The 20,213-nt window shown below is 42.0% G+C and overlaps 1 protein-coding gene across 1 annotated transcript in view; it reads left to right on the forward strand.

The window, feature by feature from the left end:
- GRIN2A (glutamate ionotropic receptor NMDA type subunit 2A) overlaps window positions 1-20,213 on the forward strand; it is a 176,728-nt gene that overhangs the window by 90,903 nt on the left and 65,612 nt on the right. Inside the window, exons 5-9 of the mRNA XM_036310006.1 lie at window positions 191-396; window positions 6,346-6,514; window positions 6,624-6,777; window positions 11,878-12,003; window positions 15,448-15,677. Coding sequence (XP_036165899.1) covers window positions 191-396; window positions 6,346-6,514; window positions 6,624-6,777; window positions 11,878-12,003; window positions 15,448-15,677 — 885 coding nt within the window. The remainder of the gene's footprint in view (window positions 1-190; window positions 397-6,345; window positions 6,515-6,623; window positions 6,778-11,877; window positions 12,004-15,447; window positions 15,678-20,213) is intronic.

Here is a 20,213-nt window from a genome sequence, read left to right on the forward strand (position 1 = left end):
CCAATATTCTGCTCTCCGTCTGTCCCCATTTTTCTCAGCATGTAAAGCAGATGCGTACGTTGAGGCAAGTAGCAGAAAAACCCTTAAGAGGGATGGATTTTTCTCCTGCTCCTCTCACGGGGAAAGACTCGCCTTTCCAGAAACCAGTTGTGCTAGAAAGCACAGGCCTGTCTTTGTCTTTATGGTGCAGGTGGGCAAGTGGGAGAACCAGACCCTGAGCCTGAGGCACGCGGTGTGGCCGAGGTACAAGTCCTTTTCGGACTGTGAGCCGGACGACAACCATCTGAGCATTGTCACCCTCGAGGAGGCCCCCTTTGTCATCGTGGAAGACATAGACCCGCTGACCGAGTCGTGTGTGAGGAACACTGTACCCTGTCGGAAGTTCGTCAAAATCAAGTGAGTCGGGGACCCTGTCACGTTGAATGTGCCCAATCCTTTCAATGGCATGTGTCCTTGATAATAACAAAATCTATAAAAGAATACAGTGTGTGTAGTGTAAAATAGGCCCTGTTATAGTAAGTATAATATAATGATAGATTTTTAAAAATACTTAAACTGGAACTACTCCAAGTGGTTTGCCTTATTTAATTTCAACAACCACAATGCAAGGTAAGCGATTTTGACATTTTAGACATGATAACAATGGAGTTATGGAAAAAATTAAGAAACGCATTTAAAGCCATTCAGCTGGTAAATGGAAGGGGCAGGACTCAAAGGCTGGTCCATGTTCTAGCCCAGGGGTGGGCAAACTTTTTGACTCGAGGGCCACAATGGGTTCTTAAACTGGACCAGAGGGCCGGAACAAAAGCATGGATGGAGTGTTTGTGTGAACTAATATAAATTCAAAGTAAACATCATTACATAAAAGGGTACGGTCTTTTTTTTTTTTTTTTTTTTTTTTAGTTTTATTCATTTCAAACGGCCGGATTCGGCCCGCGGGCCGTAGTTTGCCCACGGCTGTATCTAGCCATTATGTTGAATCAACCCTCTCTTTCAATCTTTCCTTAAACAATTAATTTCTTTGTATTTTTCTGGCTACCCCCCTCCCCCAACCTCACCTCTTTCACTTCCTTCCATCTCTTTTATATTTCCTAGATCCAAACTTTTCAAAACTTTTCAAAAGTTCTCTCCATTTGGGGATCAACACACATGTTACAAATGACTTTCTGGTGTGATCAAGGGGACCTGATCTCCTGGAAGAATCCCAGCTTAGCAGCAGCAAGCAAGCATGGCACCTATGTCACTTCCTCTTTCATTAAAATTGAAAGAGAAATGGACTTTTGTATCAGAGCCTCTGGTGAAGGCTTCTCCCTAACATATAAACCTGTTGGAGAAGCACAAGTCTTCATGGCCAAGTCCAAGGCCCTGATTATAGTCTTTGCTATTGCAGACATAAACAAAAATACCACCCTTGTGGTGGATTCACCAAAAGAAAAGGCCTAGGGTTGGATGGAAATCTACTTTTTTTGTTCAGAGTATTTTCTGATTGCCTCCTTTCACCTCACTAGTTCTTGCTTGTCCTGTAAGTCTTAACCACTCCCTCCCCAAGTTGGGTTAGTTCTCCATACTTCAGCAGTACTCTGGATATGTGTCCATGTCTTAGTCAGAAATTAGCATAATCTGTATGGCTTGAAAAACAGACATTTATTTCTCACAATTCTGGAGGCTGGAAATCCAAGATCAAGGTGCTGGCAGATTCATTGTCTGATGAGGGTCCTCTGCTTATCGTCCTATCTTCACATTGCAGAGGAGAGGAAACACGTTCTCTTGCTCTTCTTATAAGGGCACTAATTCCATTCATGAGAGCCTCACCCTCATGATCAAATTACCCTCAAGGTCCCCCCTCAAAATATCATCACATTGGGGATTAGATTTCAACATATGAATTTGAAGGAACACAAACATCCAGTCCCTACGACTCTATCTCTTTCTTTGTTACCATTCTTTTGTGTGGCTTATAGTTTGTCTGTATTTCCTCTTGGATTGTTAATTGCCCAAATTTGAAATGTGACTTATTAATTTGGTACCCCCAGTGACAAGCACAAAACGTGACATACTGATATTGATGATGCTTGAAATCACGGGGAAAAGGATATTTTTTCCCACATTATACAAGATGCAAATCCCCAGAGCTCAGCTCTTGGGATAGAGATAATTTTTTAAAAATATGATTGCTAAATATATTTTGAAGGCACACTTCAGTTTGGAGAACACTTTGTTATCAATACTCAGCCAATTTGGAATTGAAATTCTGAAATTATTCAAAAGATAATGATCAGCCTTTTTGGAGTTGTCAGCCTCTTTGGCACTGAAATTTTGAATGAGTTGATCAATAAATAAATACACATTAAGCACACTTTATGAGTGAGGCAAAGTTCTGGACACAGGGGATGCATCAATGGACAGGAAAGACAAAAGACAAAAGTCTTGCAGTCATGAAGCAGGCACCAGGTAAAAATCAACTCAACCAATGAAGGACCAGGGCAGTTCCACGTTATGATAAACTTTGGGAAGGATGTAAAGAAGGTGGTGTGAGAGGATGGTAGCTTGATGGATGTGGGACTTCTTTAGCTCACACAGGTAAGAATTAAGGTCATATATAAAGGATGAAAAGGAGCCAAATGTGGGGAAGTGCCTTCCAGGAAGCGGGAGCAGCAGTTGCAAAGGCCCTGAGGCAGGAAAGAAATTACCGAGTTTGGGAAACAGAATGGAGGCTAGGGCAGTGCTATAGAGTGATGAGCTGGGGAAACAATGGAGAAGTTGTCAATGTTTTGATTTGAATGGATGTTCTTTGAGCAGAACTTGGTCAGATGAAGAAAACAAAGTGGCTGGCACAGAGCAAAGAGTATAACCTCCGTGAGGAGCCTCCCGTATGATAACAATGCCTTTTCTATTCAGTATGGCCAGTAAGTAGGACCTCTTGCGCTTTACAATCAATAATAAGGTTTAAATTCTTAAAAGCAAAAGCCCTGGAGCCAAAAGCAATAGACCACCAAGTCCTGAGTCACGTTTGTATGGAGAAAATGAACCCCCAAATAAATTACTCTCTCTGAAAGAATTGACTTTTCCCTGAAGAATATAAACACATTAACAGGTTCAGATTCACATGTTTAGTTCCCGTGGGAGGTGATGACTTGCAGCTTTCTTTTTCTCACTTGGGGACATAAAATGTTTACTGTGCATCTAGATAGCGTTAGTCTTTGTTTTACCTGAAAGCAATGGAAAATTACTAGGTTCCACTAATCCCAACATTAACACAGATTGGATCCATTGCATTTCTTAAAGGTAACATGAGGCAGGCCAATTGATTCTAAAAAGGATTCTTATTAGATAACATGATTATGTTTGTTTTCTTGATGCTGTTCTCCCAGAGAAAAACTCTTTGTCTCTCACTTCTAGTAAATGGTAGGGTCTTGAGGGCACCCATAAGTCTTCTAAAATCACAGGCAATAGGAAATGAGCTGAGAAATCAGAGTATTCTTCTAGCCTGCTAGTTGAATGTTAAGGAAAAATTATCTGGCCTTGCTGCATAGAAAGGAATGTGGCCATACTATCAATTAATCCCCCAAACTGTTAAGTCATTGGTGAGAGGAGAGGAGGTATAGTTTTAAGTGCTTATGCGAGAGGTGCTTGGGTACTTTATCTCCTCCGCTATCCTGCACGGTAAGTGTTAGCCCTCTCAATTTACAAAAGAGCAAACTGAGCTGTGAGTGAACAGGCTCTCTGAGTGTTTGTGGTTGTTAGTAGCAGGCCTGGCATCTGAAAGCAGCTCTGTCTGACTGGCACAGCCATGCTCACATCCAGGGGCCACACTGGGGAACTGTAGAGCCAAAGAATTGGATTTATTGGATCCCTTTCCCTGTGTTTGTTTTGATGAGTCACCCTTTAATTTTGGGTGATGGGAGAGAGCTGAGAGAGAGTGCAGGGGCACCATTTCTCAGATGTCAATGTAATTAAGTCATACACACACACACACACACACATACACACACACATGGGCTGTTATAGGAATCAACTACAAGCTCCCCATTACAAGCTGGTTGTGTTTCCATAACCCCCATGATAAGTTCAACTATTGCATTTGCTGCATGTCTTCTTCGTCCCATGTCCCCAGGGCCTAGTTCTATGTCGTGCACAGAGTAGTACTCAGTGGTACTTGCTGGGTGAAAATGATTCCATGACTTCATATCTAGAAATAACTTAGTATTACGGAGTGTGGGGGTATAATTAACTCATAAACTGGTTAAGGTGCCCAGGGAGGCCAAAGAATCATATAAGTCATCATATGCCTGTGACCCTGAATCTTAAACCTGGGGCATCTGTAATTCTTGTCCAAACTCTTCCAGGAATCTTGACCAGGGGAAGGAAGATAAAAGAAATAAAGCAGCAGAGAGTGAGGGAGACACAAATGGGAAGAGGTGGACAAGAGGCATCGATGCACGGCCTATAGCGGCCAGGAAGAAAGATAATTTGATGTTGACACATTTTTCAGAGTCACAGATACCAAGAAGGAAATCATATCTGGACATGCCATTAACTTAATATACTTATAGCAGTTGTAATTCCAGCCTGGCCCCCTTCTGCTCTGGGAACTTGTGGGGATACGCAAGGTACCTACTTCCTGTTACACTGTGGAGTTGCGTCCACCAGTCATTATATGTAAATGTACACAGATGTAACCTCCCATGACCCCTAAGCTGAGGGTGGCAGGGTCAGAGCAGGTTATCCAGCCTCTAGGCTAGAAATTAGGTCTCCATGGTGGTCCTGGCTGAGAGAAGCAAGTTGGTTGAACAGAGATTGGGGACAGGATAGGAAGGAGGCAATGGTGAAACAGCCATTCAGAATAGGTGATCTGTGATTATGAGATAAGCAAAACATTGAAATAAAGATTTCATTTGGCAATCCAATTTCACATCTCACAGTTATTTGATCAAATCTCTTTATACTCATGGGTGTAGATGCAGATCTACACTAATGGTGCTTGGTGTGTGTTTATATCCATTTATGTATGTAGTATGCACTCATCATGGATACTGTAAGGGGTCTAAATATGAAAAAAAACACTTTTCACCATTCAAAAATAGCTAGGCTTCATATTTTATTGTTTTTCCATTCAGATATTTCCTAAGCTCATCTGTTTTTATGTAGCTGTGATCATTCTGTATGTAGCACTATATAGCCTACTTTTTCATATGATGTGGAAACGTACGTATTTTCTTATTATGAGGTTGGGTTTCTGTAAACATCATTTCTGTGCTCAGGTAATAGTTTGAGTGTAGATGTGCCAACAATGGGATATTCAAGCAGAGCACATATCTCATGGCATGCGTGACTCAAAGGCAGAGAGTCGAGCTAATAGAATCGCCAAGTGCAAGGTAGAATCACCGGGCTGCTCAGAGAGGTCCCAATCTTCCTACACAAGTTGCTTTTGGCTAACAATTGTCAAGGCCCCTGCTTCCTTTTTTTGTGGGTGATTTTTGTGGGTGTCCTTTGAGTATGACTTCGTCAGGTAAATAAAGCAAGGTGGCAGGCACAGAGCAGTGACTATAACCCTGGTAGATTATGATAGCTTTTAAGACAATTTTAAAAAAATCTGTATTTTAACAAAGTTTGGTTTTCTGATTAAGGGCATTGCTATTTAATAGTTTCACCGTTTACACTCCTTGCCATGTAGGTAGGGAGGGGAAATGTTAAGAATGAAGGTGCCCTGGTTAGACAGATGTCTCAATCATGAGACATGAATCTATGGACTCGGGCGGGGGGTAAACCTCAAGTCTCCTGATTCTTAGCTGAGGCGGTTTTTTTTCTCAATAAGGAAAGGCATTTCCTAATCCAGTCACCCTTCCTTTGTCCCTCTGGATGCGCACCTCTATCTGCAGTGATAGGGTCCCGCAAACTCTCCTTCCCCTGCGAATTTCACATCCTTTTCCATTTTCCAGGAAGTTTTTATAAATCATCTTAGACCAGATCTGGTCTGAAAAGGGTACATGTGCTATAAACTTTTAACCATAAGAGGCAGTCACTCTCAGTGTGTAATCGGGATACAAATACTACCTAATTAAGAGGAATGTCCTGGAGATTAATCCAATAATTAGTACAAAGCATTTAGCACAGTGCATAGCCAGTAGTAATTACTCAGTAACTGTTAGCCGTTGTCATGCTTATCTCATAATTAAGAGCACTTTCCACTTTTGCTGTTATAAACTCACCGCACGTCCTTGGGAAAGCCACTTCCTCACTTTGAGCCGCAATTTCCCTGTGAAAAGTAGCGGAAGAGCGTAGCTAATGATTATGAACAAATTTTCCAGTACTAACAGTCCATGGTCTTGGGATTTTCCTCTACAGTAATTCCACCAACGAAGGAGTGAATGTGAAAAAATGCTGCAAGGGGTTCTGCATTGACATCTTAAAGAAGCTCTCCAGAACTGTGAAGTTTACCTATGACCTCTACCTGGTGACGAATGGGAAGCATGGCAAAAAAGTGAACAACGTGTGGAATGGAATGATCGGGGAAGTAAGTTCTCTTCTCATCCCACGGGCTCCCCTTCAGACTTAGGGCCTGAGGTCCTTGGGGTTAGGGGGACGATAAGTAAAGGTGCTGTGCTTTCTCGCCTTGTACCCAGGTGGTCAATCAGCGGGCGGTCATGGCAGTCGGCTCACTCACCATCAATGAGGAGCGTTCAGAAGTGGTGGACTTCTCTGTGCCCTTTGTGGAGACGGGAATCAGTGTCATGGTTTCAAGAAGCAACGGCACCGTGTCACCTTCGGCTTTTCTAGGTATCTGACCTTCATAGTCTCTCTTGTTTTCCTGCAGTGAACTTTGGGTATTTTGTCTTGTTTGCTCCCAGGACGGAACCAGGTAGGAACTGGTTCAGTTCCATTTTAACCACATCAACATATTCCAAAACGTCACATTTGAATGATCCCAATTCATTTTTTTTCCTCAGTGAACATCTTTCATTTACCTTGAACTTGGAAAAATCTGCTGAAAACACAATCACATATTTAGATACTGAACTTGATTGTGTAGAATGTAGATCAGTAGACATATTTCTTAAAGTCTTGAAGACATTTAAAGTATAAACCTGTCTGTCCCCAGTGAATTTAAGTCATCCCATGGACCATTAGTGAGCATCTATATCCCTATCCTCCATCCTCACTAGAATGAGAGGCACTTATTTCTGGATATAAGAGTGAAAATAATGGTGACTGCACAGTGATTTATACCACTACTCTAATCAACAACACAGGAGTAGTCTGAAGAGTAAACACTGATTTAAAATTAACAGTCATATTTTACTAGTAAATGACTATCCTTTAAGCTGAATGGCTTATGAAGGAGGAAATTCTATTTACGCTTCTTTTAACTATTTCATAAATTCATGTTTTTACATAAGATTGTTTTAAGGCAAAGTAGATTTGTATTTTCTGTCAACTGGTTTTTTTAGCACTATAAATATATATGCTATAGGTAGCCTGTCTAGAGTAATTGAAACTGCACAGAACATAGCCAAGCATTATTTAGTTTTTCTTTAAAGAGAAAGGTTAAGTTGAGTGTTTGGTTAGCATGAATATTTTTTGATAGTGGCTATCTTGAAGACCATGGAATTCAGATGAACTTGCCCTTGACATTCCCCTCTTAGTGGTTTTGTCCTAAATTTGGGAAGGTTAAGATGAACATTTTCTCCTAGAAGAAAACAGTATGAGGGTGAAAAATAGTTCGATTAAGTTCAACTAAATTATCACTTTTTTTAAAAGATAAAAACAACAACAACAGCACCCTGTGTCTATTAGAGAATTAAGATTGCAGACTAGAGCCAATTTGTGGACACCATCTCCCAGCCCGTGGCCTTATTCCTCCACTGTCTTCATTTACTTGTAATGTCAGCACCCAACAACACTTTTATTCTTTATTCTCCTGAGTGAAATGTTGACGAGCAGGATTTTGGATATTGCCTTACTCACAGAAACATGGATTTACTATTTTCATTTTTTTATAATCCATTTAAGCTGTTGAAATCCATCCCACTCACTGGATTACGATTTTGCACCCGTTGCTTCAAATGTCATAGCCTTTGTTGGCATATGGTAGACCTTTACAAATATACACCTCACTGTGTTCCTTTTGTGCCTTTGTCTGATATGGATAACAATGCCCATGTCTTAAGAAGGGAGCCTCACTGTACCATGAAGTATGATCCATATTTCAAACCACTGATCCATACATGCAACATGTACAGAATCTTAATAATTATTGGATAGACTCTCACTCATTAGTCACTCTTAGTCATCCCTCCAACCCCCAGTTTCCTATCAGACCCTTTAATAGGGACCTTTGGCCCTGGAGATTAGGAAAGGGTTGGAGGAGGTGAATTCATGGAAAGAGATCTCTTTCTTTTCACAAATTGTCCACATATCTCTTTAGTGAGCTAGACAGAGGTTTCTTTCCAGTTCAATCAGAGAGACAAAAATATCAATTGGCTTGTTTCATAAAAATGGGTCGCTGATATTGAATCTGGCTTCAACCCAGTTTCCCTAGGTTTCTATCTTATCTGCATTAGTAGAACATTTCCATAAAAAGTCAAGTATTTTTGCTAAATTTAGTCAAACTTTCTTTTTCCCTTACTCTTCCTACTGCATTTTAAATAAAACAAAACAAAATAAATTGTAGCTGGAGGACACTATTTTCCAAGCTGTTTTTACCCAGTAGGCTTAATATTTTTCCTAGTCACTAAATTACATCCCTATTCGATCGACTGTGCACCTCTTTATTTACGGTCATTATCTGCAGGTTTTCAAAGCCATAATGAAGCGTGCTAAGCTACATTTTTTCCATTCGCTGGCTCAGTCATCTGGAAGAGCCAAAACATTCAAAATCTGATTGCATGGCTCTTCATTATTTCCTATTCTCTCTCCTCCGCAAGCCCCATTAGCTCACATCTGAAACCCTTGCAGGTAATGCCTCTAAGCTTTTGTGTAAAAATGTAACCAGCGGCTCTTCAAGGACAGAGATGACATCTCTTGCAATATTTCCATTCATTTAATTCTAAAGACTTTCTAAGCAGGTTGGATTCTTTGATCCAAAGAAATGCTGACCTGGAGTCTCATAGATTGAAGTTCCCTCATGGATAAACGTTGAATCTGTTTTAAGCCAGTAGAGGATGTCATCCAGAGTTATCTAAACATATTTCTGGGTCACTCCTTAGACATTATTCACCACTGTTCTAGTGCTTTTCTTTGTTGTTGTGGTGTGTGTGTGTGGGGGGGGGGGGGGGCGCGGTGGGTGCGCGCGTGCGTGCATGTGTGCTATCTGACAATAGCAACCCTTTAGGGCATTAATAGGAACTTAATTTAAACTTACTAAAATCAGAATCCTGCAGCAGAACACTTATATTTCTGTGCCATGCGCACAAGTCAAGGGATAGATGTTGTCCCTTCCAAGTTGGAAGTCATCTGGCATCAGTTACTTTCTCAGCTTCCACCTAATTTTCTGACCAGTCAGTGACTAGGATGAATCAATTGCCAAATGAAGCCCACTGCGGATTCACAGATTCTGACATGTGAATGGAATTCAGGAAGGGTTTCCTCTGATGTTTTATAATATGATGGCAACCTGCAGAAAAAAGAGAGTTATCAGAGCAATTAAGTGGGCATGTTTTAAACACCAGGATGCATTTTCAGGACCCTGAACAGCACCCTGCACCCCCAAGTCTGGCTTTTGCTGTACAATCAAACAGCCATTTCATCCAATCTGTTACATGTATACAGTGTGCAGCACATACTACCAAATGTTTCCCATGCACATGTTCATTTGCTCATCACAATGATCCTCTCTGTTAAGACACACTATCCCATTAGTATACCAAACCTGGAGAATTAATTTAACATCTCTATTCTTAATATTAAGTAATTTTAATCTCTTCATTATTCATTTATTTCTCCCCCTTTTTTGGATACACCTCATTACCAAATTCTGTTATTTCGGGGACCTAATATTGTTTGTTACTCAAGCTAAATTTAACCAAGATAAATTTCAGTTGTATTAACGATTTCTTCAGGCTCATCTTGTGTTATACAAGTCAAGTGATTTCTGTTGTTATCTGTTGCTTTTTAACATATTTACACTCTCAAAACTGCATTGCAAATAGTACAGCTGCTATAGGCAAGTTTTGGAAATTCCTCAAGTCAAATATAGCCCTGACCGGGTAGCTCTGTTGGTTAGAACTGGGGTTCTAACCAACATCCTGATGCACAGGGGTTCCAGGTTCAGTCCCTGGACAGGGTGGGAGTCAACCAGTGACTGCATGGATGGGTGGAGCAACAGATCGATGTCTCTCTCTCTCTCTCTCTCTCTCTCTCCCTCCCTCTCCCTGTCTCTCTCAGGATCAAACAATAAAAAAAACCACATTAAAAAACAGCATCACAAAGTTTTAGAAGTATCCAATACGGTTAAAGCTTCAGACATATTAGTTTCTTGTTATATATTAAGTTCATTAAGTGGGAATTTGTGATGACCTCTAGCTCTGTTAGGTAATCACAGATTTTAATAAGATGGTGGTTTGCTATCAGCCTAGTTCTTTATGAGTATTACTAGCTCCATCAGAAAAACAATTTAAAAATAATAAAATATCTACTGTTCAAAAGGTATTATTGGGCTTCTTACATTTTACCCTCAGAAAATGTTTGCTTATGATGAAAAGGATTATAAGTTCAATGCGTGGGGTTGATAGGAATATTGGAAGGCAGTTTCAAAGGCAATTTCTTTTCAATGATGCATTCCGGTGAGGATCCAGGGTGGGCCAAAAGTAGGTGTACAGTTGTGAGTATGTGAAACACAGAGTTTATTCTTGTATTATTACTTATTAAGTATTGTACTATTATTTTGCCCAGTGCTGTATATTCATTTTTAATATTTTAGTCTGCTGATTTTCTAGTAAATCTATGTCATACACAGATAAAATGCCTCTATTCAGCTCATTTTCATATCCTCAATCAGATTGAATAGAAATGTTCATTTATTTTATAGAATATCTCTTACTTTTTAGAGTGTCCTAAGATTTAGAACCTTGTGAGTTGGCCTGCCCTCCTGTGACCTCCACATAAAAATGAACTTGTGGAAACTACTTTCAGGGGCAATAGTCATCTATCCATCTACTACTTCATTTCCTCTGCCCTTTGATTGAATTGTCATGGGAATGCCGTCAAATGATTTTCCAATTGCATTGAAGCCCATTACCAACATCAACAAGGTACTGAAATTGTAGAGATCTCACCTGTCTTAGCAGGAGGTGAGAGGGAGAGTGTGTGAGCAGTGGTGCAGACATGGCCTTCCAATATTCCTATCAACCCCACGCATTATGATCCTTTTCTAACACTTTCCCCCGATTACTTCTAGAATCCCCTGCATACCATCCCTCTGGCATGTAAAAATAAAAATTGAAACAACAATAAAACTCATGGTAATTGACAGGAGCCTGATGGTTGACTATTGGAGTCTAGCCTTGGTTTGGTTCCCTGGATGATTCTCTGATTATATAGGCTCCTGTGGCCTCTTTATTTGCATTCTAGCTTCCTCCCCTGGTATTATCATTCTATTTTGTTTTTATTATCCTTGACCTGATTTGCAAAATGTCATATGCTCTTCTCTATTTTTATCCTAGTCTGTGCAGTCTTATAAAGTGCCTCAAATATTTTGTAGAATAAAGAATGGTTCAAATGTATGAATAAAAAATGACTAGCTCCCTTTGAACGATCAGATGCACATTAGAGAAAGTTTCTCGGTGAGCCTGAAAATGGACCTCTGGCTTCCTGCTGGCCCTGGCTGCGAGGAAGAGCAAACTGATCATGTCTCCCTCCCTCTGGCCTGTTTCTCTGCAGAACCGTTCAGCGCCTCCGTCTGGGTGATGATGTTTGTGATGCTGCTCATCGTGTCCGCCATCGCTGTGTTTGTCTTCGAATACTTCAGTCCTGTTGGATACAACAGAAACCTAGCCAAAGGGAAAGGTGAGCACCCCTTCATAAACATGATTCAACATTAGTGCTATCTACTTTCCATTAACGTTTCATATTTAGAACACAGGACCCTCTATTTGCCGTGCTAAACCATTGTACAAATGGTCATTGATATTACTTTTAATCCCATACAAGTATTGCTTATTCACTTCAACTGGAAAAAAAAAGATAAAACAAGATGAAGCATTTTGTCTTGTTATAACTTGGAGTTCATAGTTAAGTGGAAACTGGTATTCCATTTGTTGAGTAAGCAGATTTGATGAATATTTTTTGGCAATTAATTTAAAATACCTGTGTCAAAAGAAATATTAAAATTGAAGGGAGTCTCAACTTTAGTCTGTGTAAGAAAATGGCTTTACAGAATCTAGTTTAAGGATATCATCCAAAGTACTGCATCATAATTATACTCGTTCAACAATAAATGTAATTATAAAATGGTATTTTCTCCCAAAGAGTTATATTTTCCTCTTGACAGTGCCTGACCTTAGTGCAATGTATTTGACAAAGTGGCAATCAGTAGACAGGAAATTGAATTGGGAGGCATTCATTGGCTATAACTTATTAAGAGGCTCCCACACAAGCCAATATTCATGTAATGTATATAAACACATTACATCATTTTGAGTGAATTTTCCTCAGTGCACAATAAATTCTAAGTGGATGGTATATTAGAAAGGTGCCAGGACCAACTCTCCTTCCTGAAAAATGACTTGAGGTTGTAGAAGACAGCAGATCTTCAAGGTACAGTTATTTAAAAACAAGATGCTTTAATTCGGATATATACTTTTCATGCGGAAGATCCAATGTTGGAAACAGCCAACAAGTCCTGGGAATCTATTAGGAACTTTGTTTTATTGACTTCCTCCCACTTCTTCTTCACCATTGAAGAGTGGTGATTACTACATAAACCATCTCCAGTCAACCAAACGTAGTAAAAATACCATAAAAATCATGTTGAATTTGAATGGGAGCATCACCCAGGTCTTCACAAACAGGATGATGCAAGTATGGAGCTTTCTGATAGAGTGGAACCTGAGACAATTTTCTGTGGGTGATCAATAGAGTAGGTCTTCACATGTGCAGAATGAGCGTCTGTGCAATTTATGAATTTGTGCACTTATTTGGTGACTATTTGTTGAGTAGGTGCTATGTGCCAGGCACTGTACTGGTGCAGGGGGATAACATGGTAAGTTGGATAGACACTTCCTGACCCTCAGGGAGCTGGGAGTTTAGTTGTGGAGACAACATGTAAATACACGAATTAAAAATCACAGATTGTAATAATTCTCAAGAAGAAGGGGGAAACAAAGTGAATTGATGGAATGGAGATGCTACTTAAATAAGATGGTTGAACAAGGAAGGACTTTCAGAAGAGATGACATTGGAGCTGAGACCTGAAGAATGAGAAGAGTTCAGTCATGAGAAAAATGGAGGGAAAGGCATTCCATGCAGAGGGAACAGCAAATACAAAGGCCTTGGCATGGGATAGATCTTGATATGCTTAAGAAACAGAGAAGATGTGAGTGAGAGAGGTGGACGATGGTATAAGATGAAGTCAGAAAGATAGGCTGCTGACTGTGGTAAGCATTTCAGGTTTTCCTCAATATATAATGGAAGGGAAGAGGGGGAATGAAACAGGGCTGGTGTGGGAGGTCCCTGGGGCCACTCTGTCAAGACAATGAGAAGGGTGGCAGCATTGGGAAGGAGGGGACTAGGTAGGAAGGTGTACGATCCCCAAGAGAAAAGATCAGTGGTTTGGACTTGGATGGGGTAATGGAGATGGAGGCAAGTGGATAAATTTGAGATATATCTCAGAGAATAAAAAAAATCATTCAGAGGCCATCATGTGCAATAATTTCTCCTTTGGCCAAAGCACTCGTGAGAAGATCATTGTAAAGTAAAGAACCTAGCATGCGAACTCTCCAGCCTTTCCATTACATCCGGGCTTTCGATTTCCTGCTCAACTGCATGTGGAAACTCAGGAAATAGCAGCTACTTGTTTCTTTGTGCAAAATGGCCTTTGCTTCCATTTCACTGCACTTCATGGCAAAATTATATAGCCTGGTAATAGTATTCATGAATCAGGAATTCCCAGAAGTCTCAGACAGATCCTTTGCAACTGCCCATTCCTGACTCCCAAAGAGCTGTCACTTCTGATCAACATGCGCTCTTAATAAAATGAAGTGGTTCGTGAAGTTAAGTGGATTGACTCTCATTATTTTTTTTCTTGAGTTCTCAGCCTGTTGGGAACGAGCCCAGAAGATCATAAAACTGGGCAAAGAGAAACAGAAGAGACTGAGGTCGGAAAGAATACAATTAATTGCCTTTTCTTTTATGCGTTGTGTATGGATATTATAAGTTTCGCTGTAGCCTGCATTTGGCCTCCAGTGTGGGAAAAGCCTGTGTCTCCTAGGCTCCCTGCCCAGAACTTCATCACTCCCATCAATCTGCATTCACTTCTGCCACTTGATTTATTGCCCACTCTGCCTGCCTCTCCAGCTGAAGTCTGAGCAGATCATTTTTTTACATCTTCATTTACTTAAATGGCATAAAAATTAACCTTCTGTTAAAGGAAGACCTTTCCTACAATGAAATGAGGGCATACATTGATTTTTTTCCCCCTCTTGTGCAGGGGAAACAGACCTGAAAGCCATAACATGTACTTTTTCTGGTCTGCACCCTCCTCAGCCCAATACATTTCAACATGTGGTTCTGCCTCTTGAGTTAAGGCTGCTGCAGGGAACATCTGAGAATCTTGGGGACACACGTGTATCAGGGTACACGGAGAGGAAGAGTGCCTGATAGCACAGTTCGTTTTCCATGATCCTGCAACCAAGCGTCTCCCGTCTGTGAAGTGTTTGAAGAATTAAGCCCTGTAGTTCTGTTCCTTCATGTCTCCATTTGGAGAGAGTTTTATTCCTATATTGTGAACACTTTACATCTGAGTTTGAATAGGAGCAAGTGCTAGGGGCAATCGCATTAGAATACCAAACACCAGTCCCACTGAATCGCATGGGTCTTATGCGATAGCACATGGGGTGAATAGCCCCTCCCCACCCCACGTTTCTGTAAAGCTTTCTTTACGTGTATCGAGGAGATTGCCCTCCCAATGGAAATCAAATCGAAATTTAAAACTGGTCATAACACTACTTGTCACTCAAATCCACATTTTGCATAATCATTTCTTCTTCCTTTTTTGTTCTTCTTTTATTTTCTTTTAAGAAATGTGGCAAAACCCAGCTAGATAGAAATATAGGGCGAATTCTAATTTTTAAAGAAAAAAAAAAGGAGATATGGTGGCTGTGGTTCTGGGGCAATGAAGGAACACAACTGTGACGTAATTCCATCTTCTAGCAACTGTCAGCGGCCATCGAGTAGTTATTAAACACTCGCATTTTGGGAAGCTGCTGAGAATGTCCTTTCTGTCGTTTGCAGCACCCCACGGGCCTTCTTTTACGATTGGAAAAGCTATATGGCTCCTTTGGGGCCTGGTGTTCAATAACTCCGTGCCTGTCCAGAATCCTAAAGGCACCACCAGCAAGATCATGGTGTCCGTGTGGGCCTTCTTTGCCGTCATATTTCTGGCCAGCTACACAGCCAATCTGGCTGCCTTCATGATCCAGGAGGAATTTGTGGACCAAGTGACGGGCCTCAGTGACAAAAAGGTAAGGTGACCTTGCTATCCTCCCTGCCTGAGGGCGGATCACAAATGCTCTTCCATCAGAAGGGAGCGATTCAGGCGTTGTCATCCAGATCCACCACTCAAGCACAAAGCCAGAGGATTTTTTCCTTCTCAGTTTAAATGGGCATATTTCTAAAAATGCTAGGAACAGAACCATAAGCTTCACTCTCCCAGGTGTGAAATGTTCCAGATCTAATTTGGGAGCAGTTTCCCCACGTGGTCAGTCCTTCCATTTAGATGCTCTTGCCGGTGATGAGGCCCTGTGGCTCAAGGTTCCAGCTCTGGTTGCAGCCCTCCTTTCTGGGAGAGTGTTATGTCGAGGAAGATCCTGAGCCTGGATAAGGACAAACTTGGGGTGAAGTGGGGTGCTCTAGGCTAAAGGTACCTCCTGATTCTGTGATCTTGGAGGAGTCTCTTAAAGACTCTATGCCTTGGAGTCCTCATCTATGACATGAAAAAATAATCATCTCTAAGCCCTACTCAGAGAGGAAGCTGACAGCTGCTTTTTTAAAAACATAGATTTTTATTGATTTCATAGAGGAAGGGAGAGGGAGAGAGAGATAGAAACATCAATGATGAGAGAGAATCATTGATCGGTTGCCTCCTGCATGCCCACAACCCAAGCATGTGCTCTGACTGGGAATCGAACTGTGACCTCCTGGTTCATGGGTCGACGCTCAACCACTGAGCCATGCTGGCCGAGCCTGACAGCTGCTTTTTACTCTGTGGCCGATCAGCCCCATTTTCAGCACACCTGACTCACCTGAAATGTCTTCAAAGGACTCGAAAGGATCAGTTTTTCATTTCCCACCAGTTCTTTAACTCCACCACCTCTCCAATCCTCCCTGATGGGGCTGTGCTTACTGCATTGAGACGGGAATGATCACACCTGCTCTCATTCTCCGCTGAAATGTAGGAGGTTTGCAGGGTGTGCGTGGCTATTCAGAAGTGCACAGAGAGGAAGAAAGGAGGTAAACGGGTGCATCCTGCTATTGAAATCCTAGCTTCCAAAAACAAATCCCAACTTGCTAAGCTCAGCAGTATGAGGATTGCAGTGCTGCAAAGATTTTCTGTCTCGTGTGTGTGGATAATTTGTCTTCTATAAAATCTCACTATCACATCTTGTTGACATAAGTCTACATATACGCTTTTGGCATTCATCAATAAGTTGCTGAATAGAAAATCAGTCCAGAAAACGCCCTCACAGCTTTTCCGTGCTATCTGCTGTGGTTGAAAGAGGTACCGAGGAGCCTGTCATCAGAGAGATGATGAGGGGTTGGAGTGAGTCACCCTCCCAAAAGTGCCATCACCCTAGGTAGTGCGTGGCCTCTCTCTGATGGCTTCCCACTGTAGCTTGAGTAAATGCCATCCTACATACCATGGCGACAAAGCCTTTTATTTTTTGGCTGACGCTATATATCTCTCCCTCTCCATCACTAAGGCCCCCTCTCCATTCCTTAAAAACTCCAAGTTCATTTCCAACCCGGTGCTCTTGCACTCTGTGTCCTCTGCCTCCAGTGTCTTCCCATTCTCGCCGCTGGTTCCCCCATGACATTCCCCTCTTGGGACTGGTCTTCACTGTGGTGAACTTGGCAGCCTGAGCTGGTGCTCCCGTGAAACTCTCATTGCAGTAGGAAGAAATAAACAGCAAACCAGTAAATGTAAATGGAGACTATCCCAGGCAGAAATGAGTGCTATAAAGGAGATAAAACTAATGAGATTAAAATTGACTTGGAAGCTCAGGTGCCCATCAGCAGATGAGCGGATAAGAAAGCTGTGGTACATTTACACAATGGGACACTACTCGGCCATAAAAAAGAAGGAACTCTTACCTTTGGCGACAACATGGTTGGACCTGGAGAGTGTTATACTAAGTGAGATAAGCCAGTCAGAGAAAGATAAGTGCCATATGATTTTACTTATATGTGGAATCTAATGAACAAAATAAAGTGACAAACAAAATAGAAACAGACTCATAGATACAGAGAACAGACTGAGAGCAAAGAAACAAACAAACCCAAAAACAAACAAACAAACAAACAAAAACCCCACACACAGCGAAAAACTCATAGACACAAACCACAGTATACTGATTACCAGAGGGAAAGTGGGGTGCAGGGAGATAGAAGAGGGTAAAGGGGAGATAATTGGTGATAGAAGGAGACTTGACTTGAGGTGGTGAACGCACCATACAATATACAGATGATGTAGTATAGAATTGTACACCTGAAACCTATGTAATTTTATTAACCAGTGTCACCCCAATAAATCAAATTTTAAAAATTTAAAATGGACTTGGGGAAGGGGATCTCAGGAGAGTGCATATGAAAGAGTTATCTGGCACTTAGTAGGTGCTCAGTTCATACTTGCTGATGAATGAAGAGATCATGGTGTTGGACACTGTCGGCATGCCCCCCCCCTCCCCCCATCCCCAAGGTGTCCTGAGATCCCTTTTCCCGCTGTGTGCCCAGCCTCACCTTTGCTGTAAAGGCTCCTACAAGGGATCTTCACAGGACAGTTACCTTTGGGCACAGGAACTGGGAATGAACTTTCTCCCAATCTTTTCAGTTGCCTGTAACCAACCGGTGTGAGGGTACAGACGCCCAGCTGCTCTGTTGCTTCCAGGCAGGGCAAACTCGAAGCAGTTTCCTGTCCAGAGCCCCCTGCTAGATCAGGCGGAGGCTGAGACTTTGCCTAAAATTACACCCTGGGTTGGCTTCCTCCCTCCCCTGACCTCCGTCTCCCACTCCCTCCCTGGTTTCTCCTGGCTCCCTTCCTTAATAAGTCAAGTTCACCCAAGTCCTTGGCTCAGGGTCGACTTCTGGCTGACTCCCGCCTAAAGCGTACGGCATCTGTGAGGCAGCAGATAAAGAAAGCCCCTCACTCAGAGATGGAAGGCTGGGTCCCATTGCCTCTCTGCCGCATACAGGCTCCGAGATGCTTTCCTGGCATGTAGCCTTGTCGGGTCTCCTTACCCCTCCCTGTCTATTGGGAATCCTAGTTGGAGGAGGATGAAAGGAGACTGCAAGCATGCACGTGCCTTGGAGCCTATAAGTCCCCTACAGGCACCGTGCCCCGTGACCCAACTCTATCACATTATGGGAGCAAAGGTACAGTTTCTAGAAGAAGTGACCGGAGGTGCAGGGGAAGCACTGGGGAGCCATGTCCTGGATGCGAGGATATTTTAAGAAAATCATTGGCCATCTACTCTGCTTTTTGTTGCTATTTTCAAAGACGAGGGGAAAAAAATCCCCTGATACATAGTTTTGGTTCTAAATAATATGGCCGCTTGTGGGAAAACTAATTAGAACCACTAATAATTTGACTGACCTTCTCTCATTTGGAAACACCTAGTAACAGATACTGCGTCCTCATGGGACACAGCTCAGATGCAACCTCAGAGCGTCGGCGGCAAGCAGAGAGCTCTTTTAATTAAATGTTTGATACAATTAGATAAACAGCAACGTTCTTGGAGTAAATAAGCTAAGTGCTCCCAGAAGATTAATAGCAGATACACCGAGAAAGTTTGCACAATACAAATCTATATTGAATCAATTTGTTTTAATACTGTTCACAGTGGGTTTCTCTCTCTCTCTCTTTAAAACACGAATACCTGTGTAACAACTCAGGTTTACAATACGTGAAGCCATTTGCAGGATGAGTGCTTGCTGTGCAGAGGCACCTTTGGAGTCCGTGGTGTGATCAGATGAGCTTGGGTTTAAATAACAAGTGGGCGGATTCGCTGGTAGATGCTCCCCCAGGAATTATTAAAGGAAAGTTGGAAATCCAAACTGTTGGGACTCACTATGGTAGGGAAAACCCATCTTTGAGAGGCAGCTTAACATAGTGGGAAGAGCAGTGTCATATTTGGGATCAAATGGCCCTGGATTCAAGTCCTAGCCTTGCCATATAATGGTTATATGGCCTTCAGTATGTCAGTATCCCCAAGGCTTAGTATCCTAATAAAAGGTGGTAGTGGGGGTGGTGGTATTAATATCATCTGGCAAGGTTGGTGTGAGGATTAGAAGTAACCTACTGCTTCTTCCCTGCCCTTCTCTTCATCACCCTCCTCTTCCTCGTTTTCATCATCCCTGACTGATTCAACCATTCCTCACTTCTGGAGTCTAAAGTGATATTGCACTGAGGTGGCCTTTTGTGACAGCAATGGAGGGAATTGGGGGAAGTGCCCTGGTTCTTGTGGAGTCGTGCTGCCTCTGGGCACTGCGGTTGTGCTGCTGGAGGCCCTGGCCCTCCATACTTACTGGTTGAATGGAGGCCTCTGAGCCTCTTAAGGGCCATAGCTGTTCGATGCTGACATCAGGAAGCCCGTGGAACTCCACCAGGGGGAGAAGACTGCACTAGAAATAGGGCCTCTAGTTGCCAGTGTTCCTGATTTACAGCCACAGAAGACAGATATTTCTAATAAATGTGTAGTGTTGGTTCATAAGAGGAACAGAGAAAGGTCCTGGTCAAGTGCCACATTCTTCCTGCACAATTTATTTCCCAGACCAGCATCTCT

Source organism: Myotis myotis, unplaced genomic scaffold (genome assembly GCF_014108235.1).
Source record: "Myotis myotis isolate mMyoMyo1 unplaced genomic scaffold, mMyoMyo1.p scaffold_m19_p_5, whole genome shotgun sequence".
Classification (NCBI taxonomy): Eukaryota; Metazoa; Chordata; class Mammalia; order Chiroptera; family Vespertilionidae; genus Myotis; species Myotis myotis.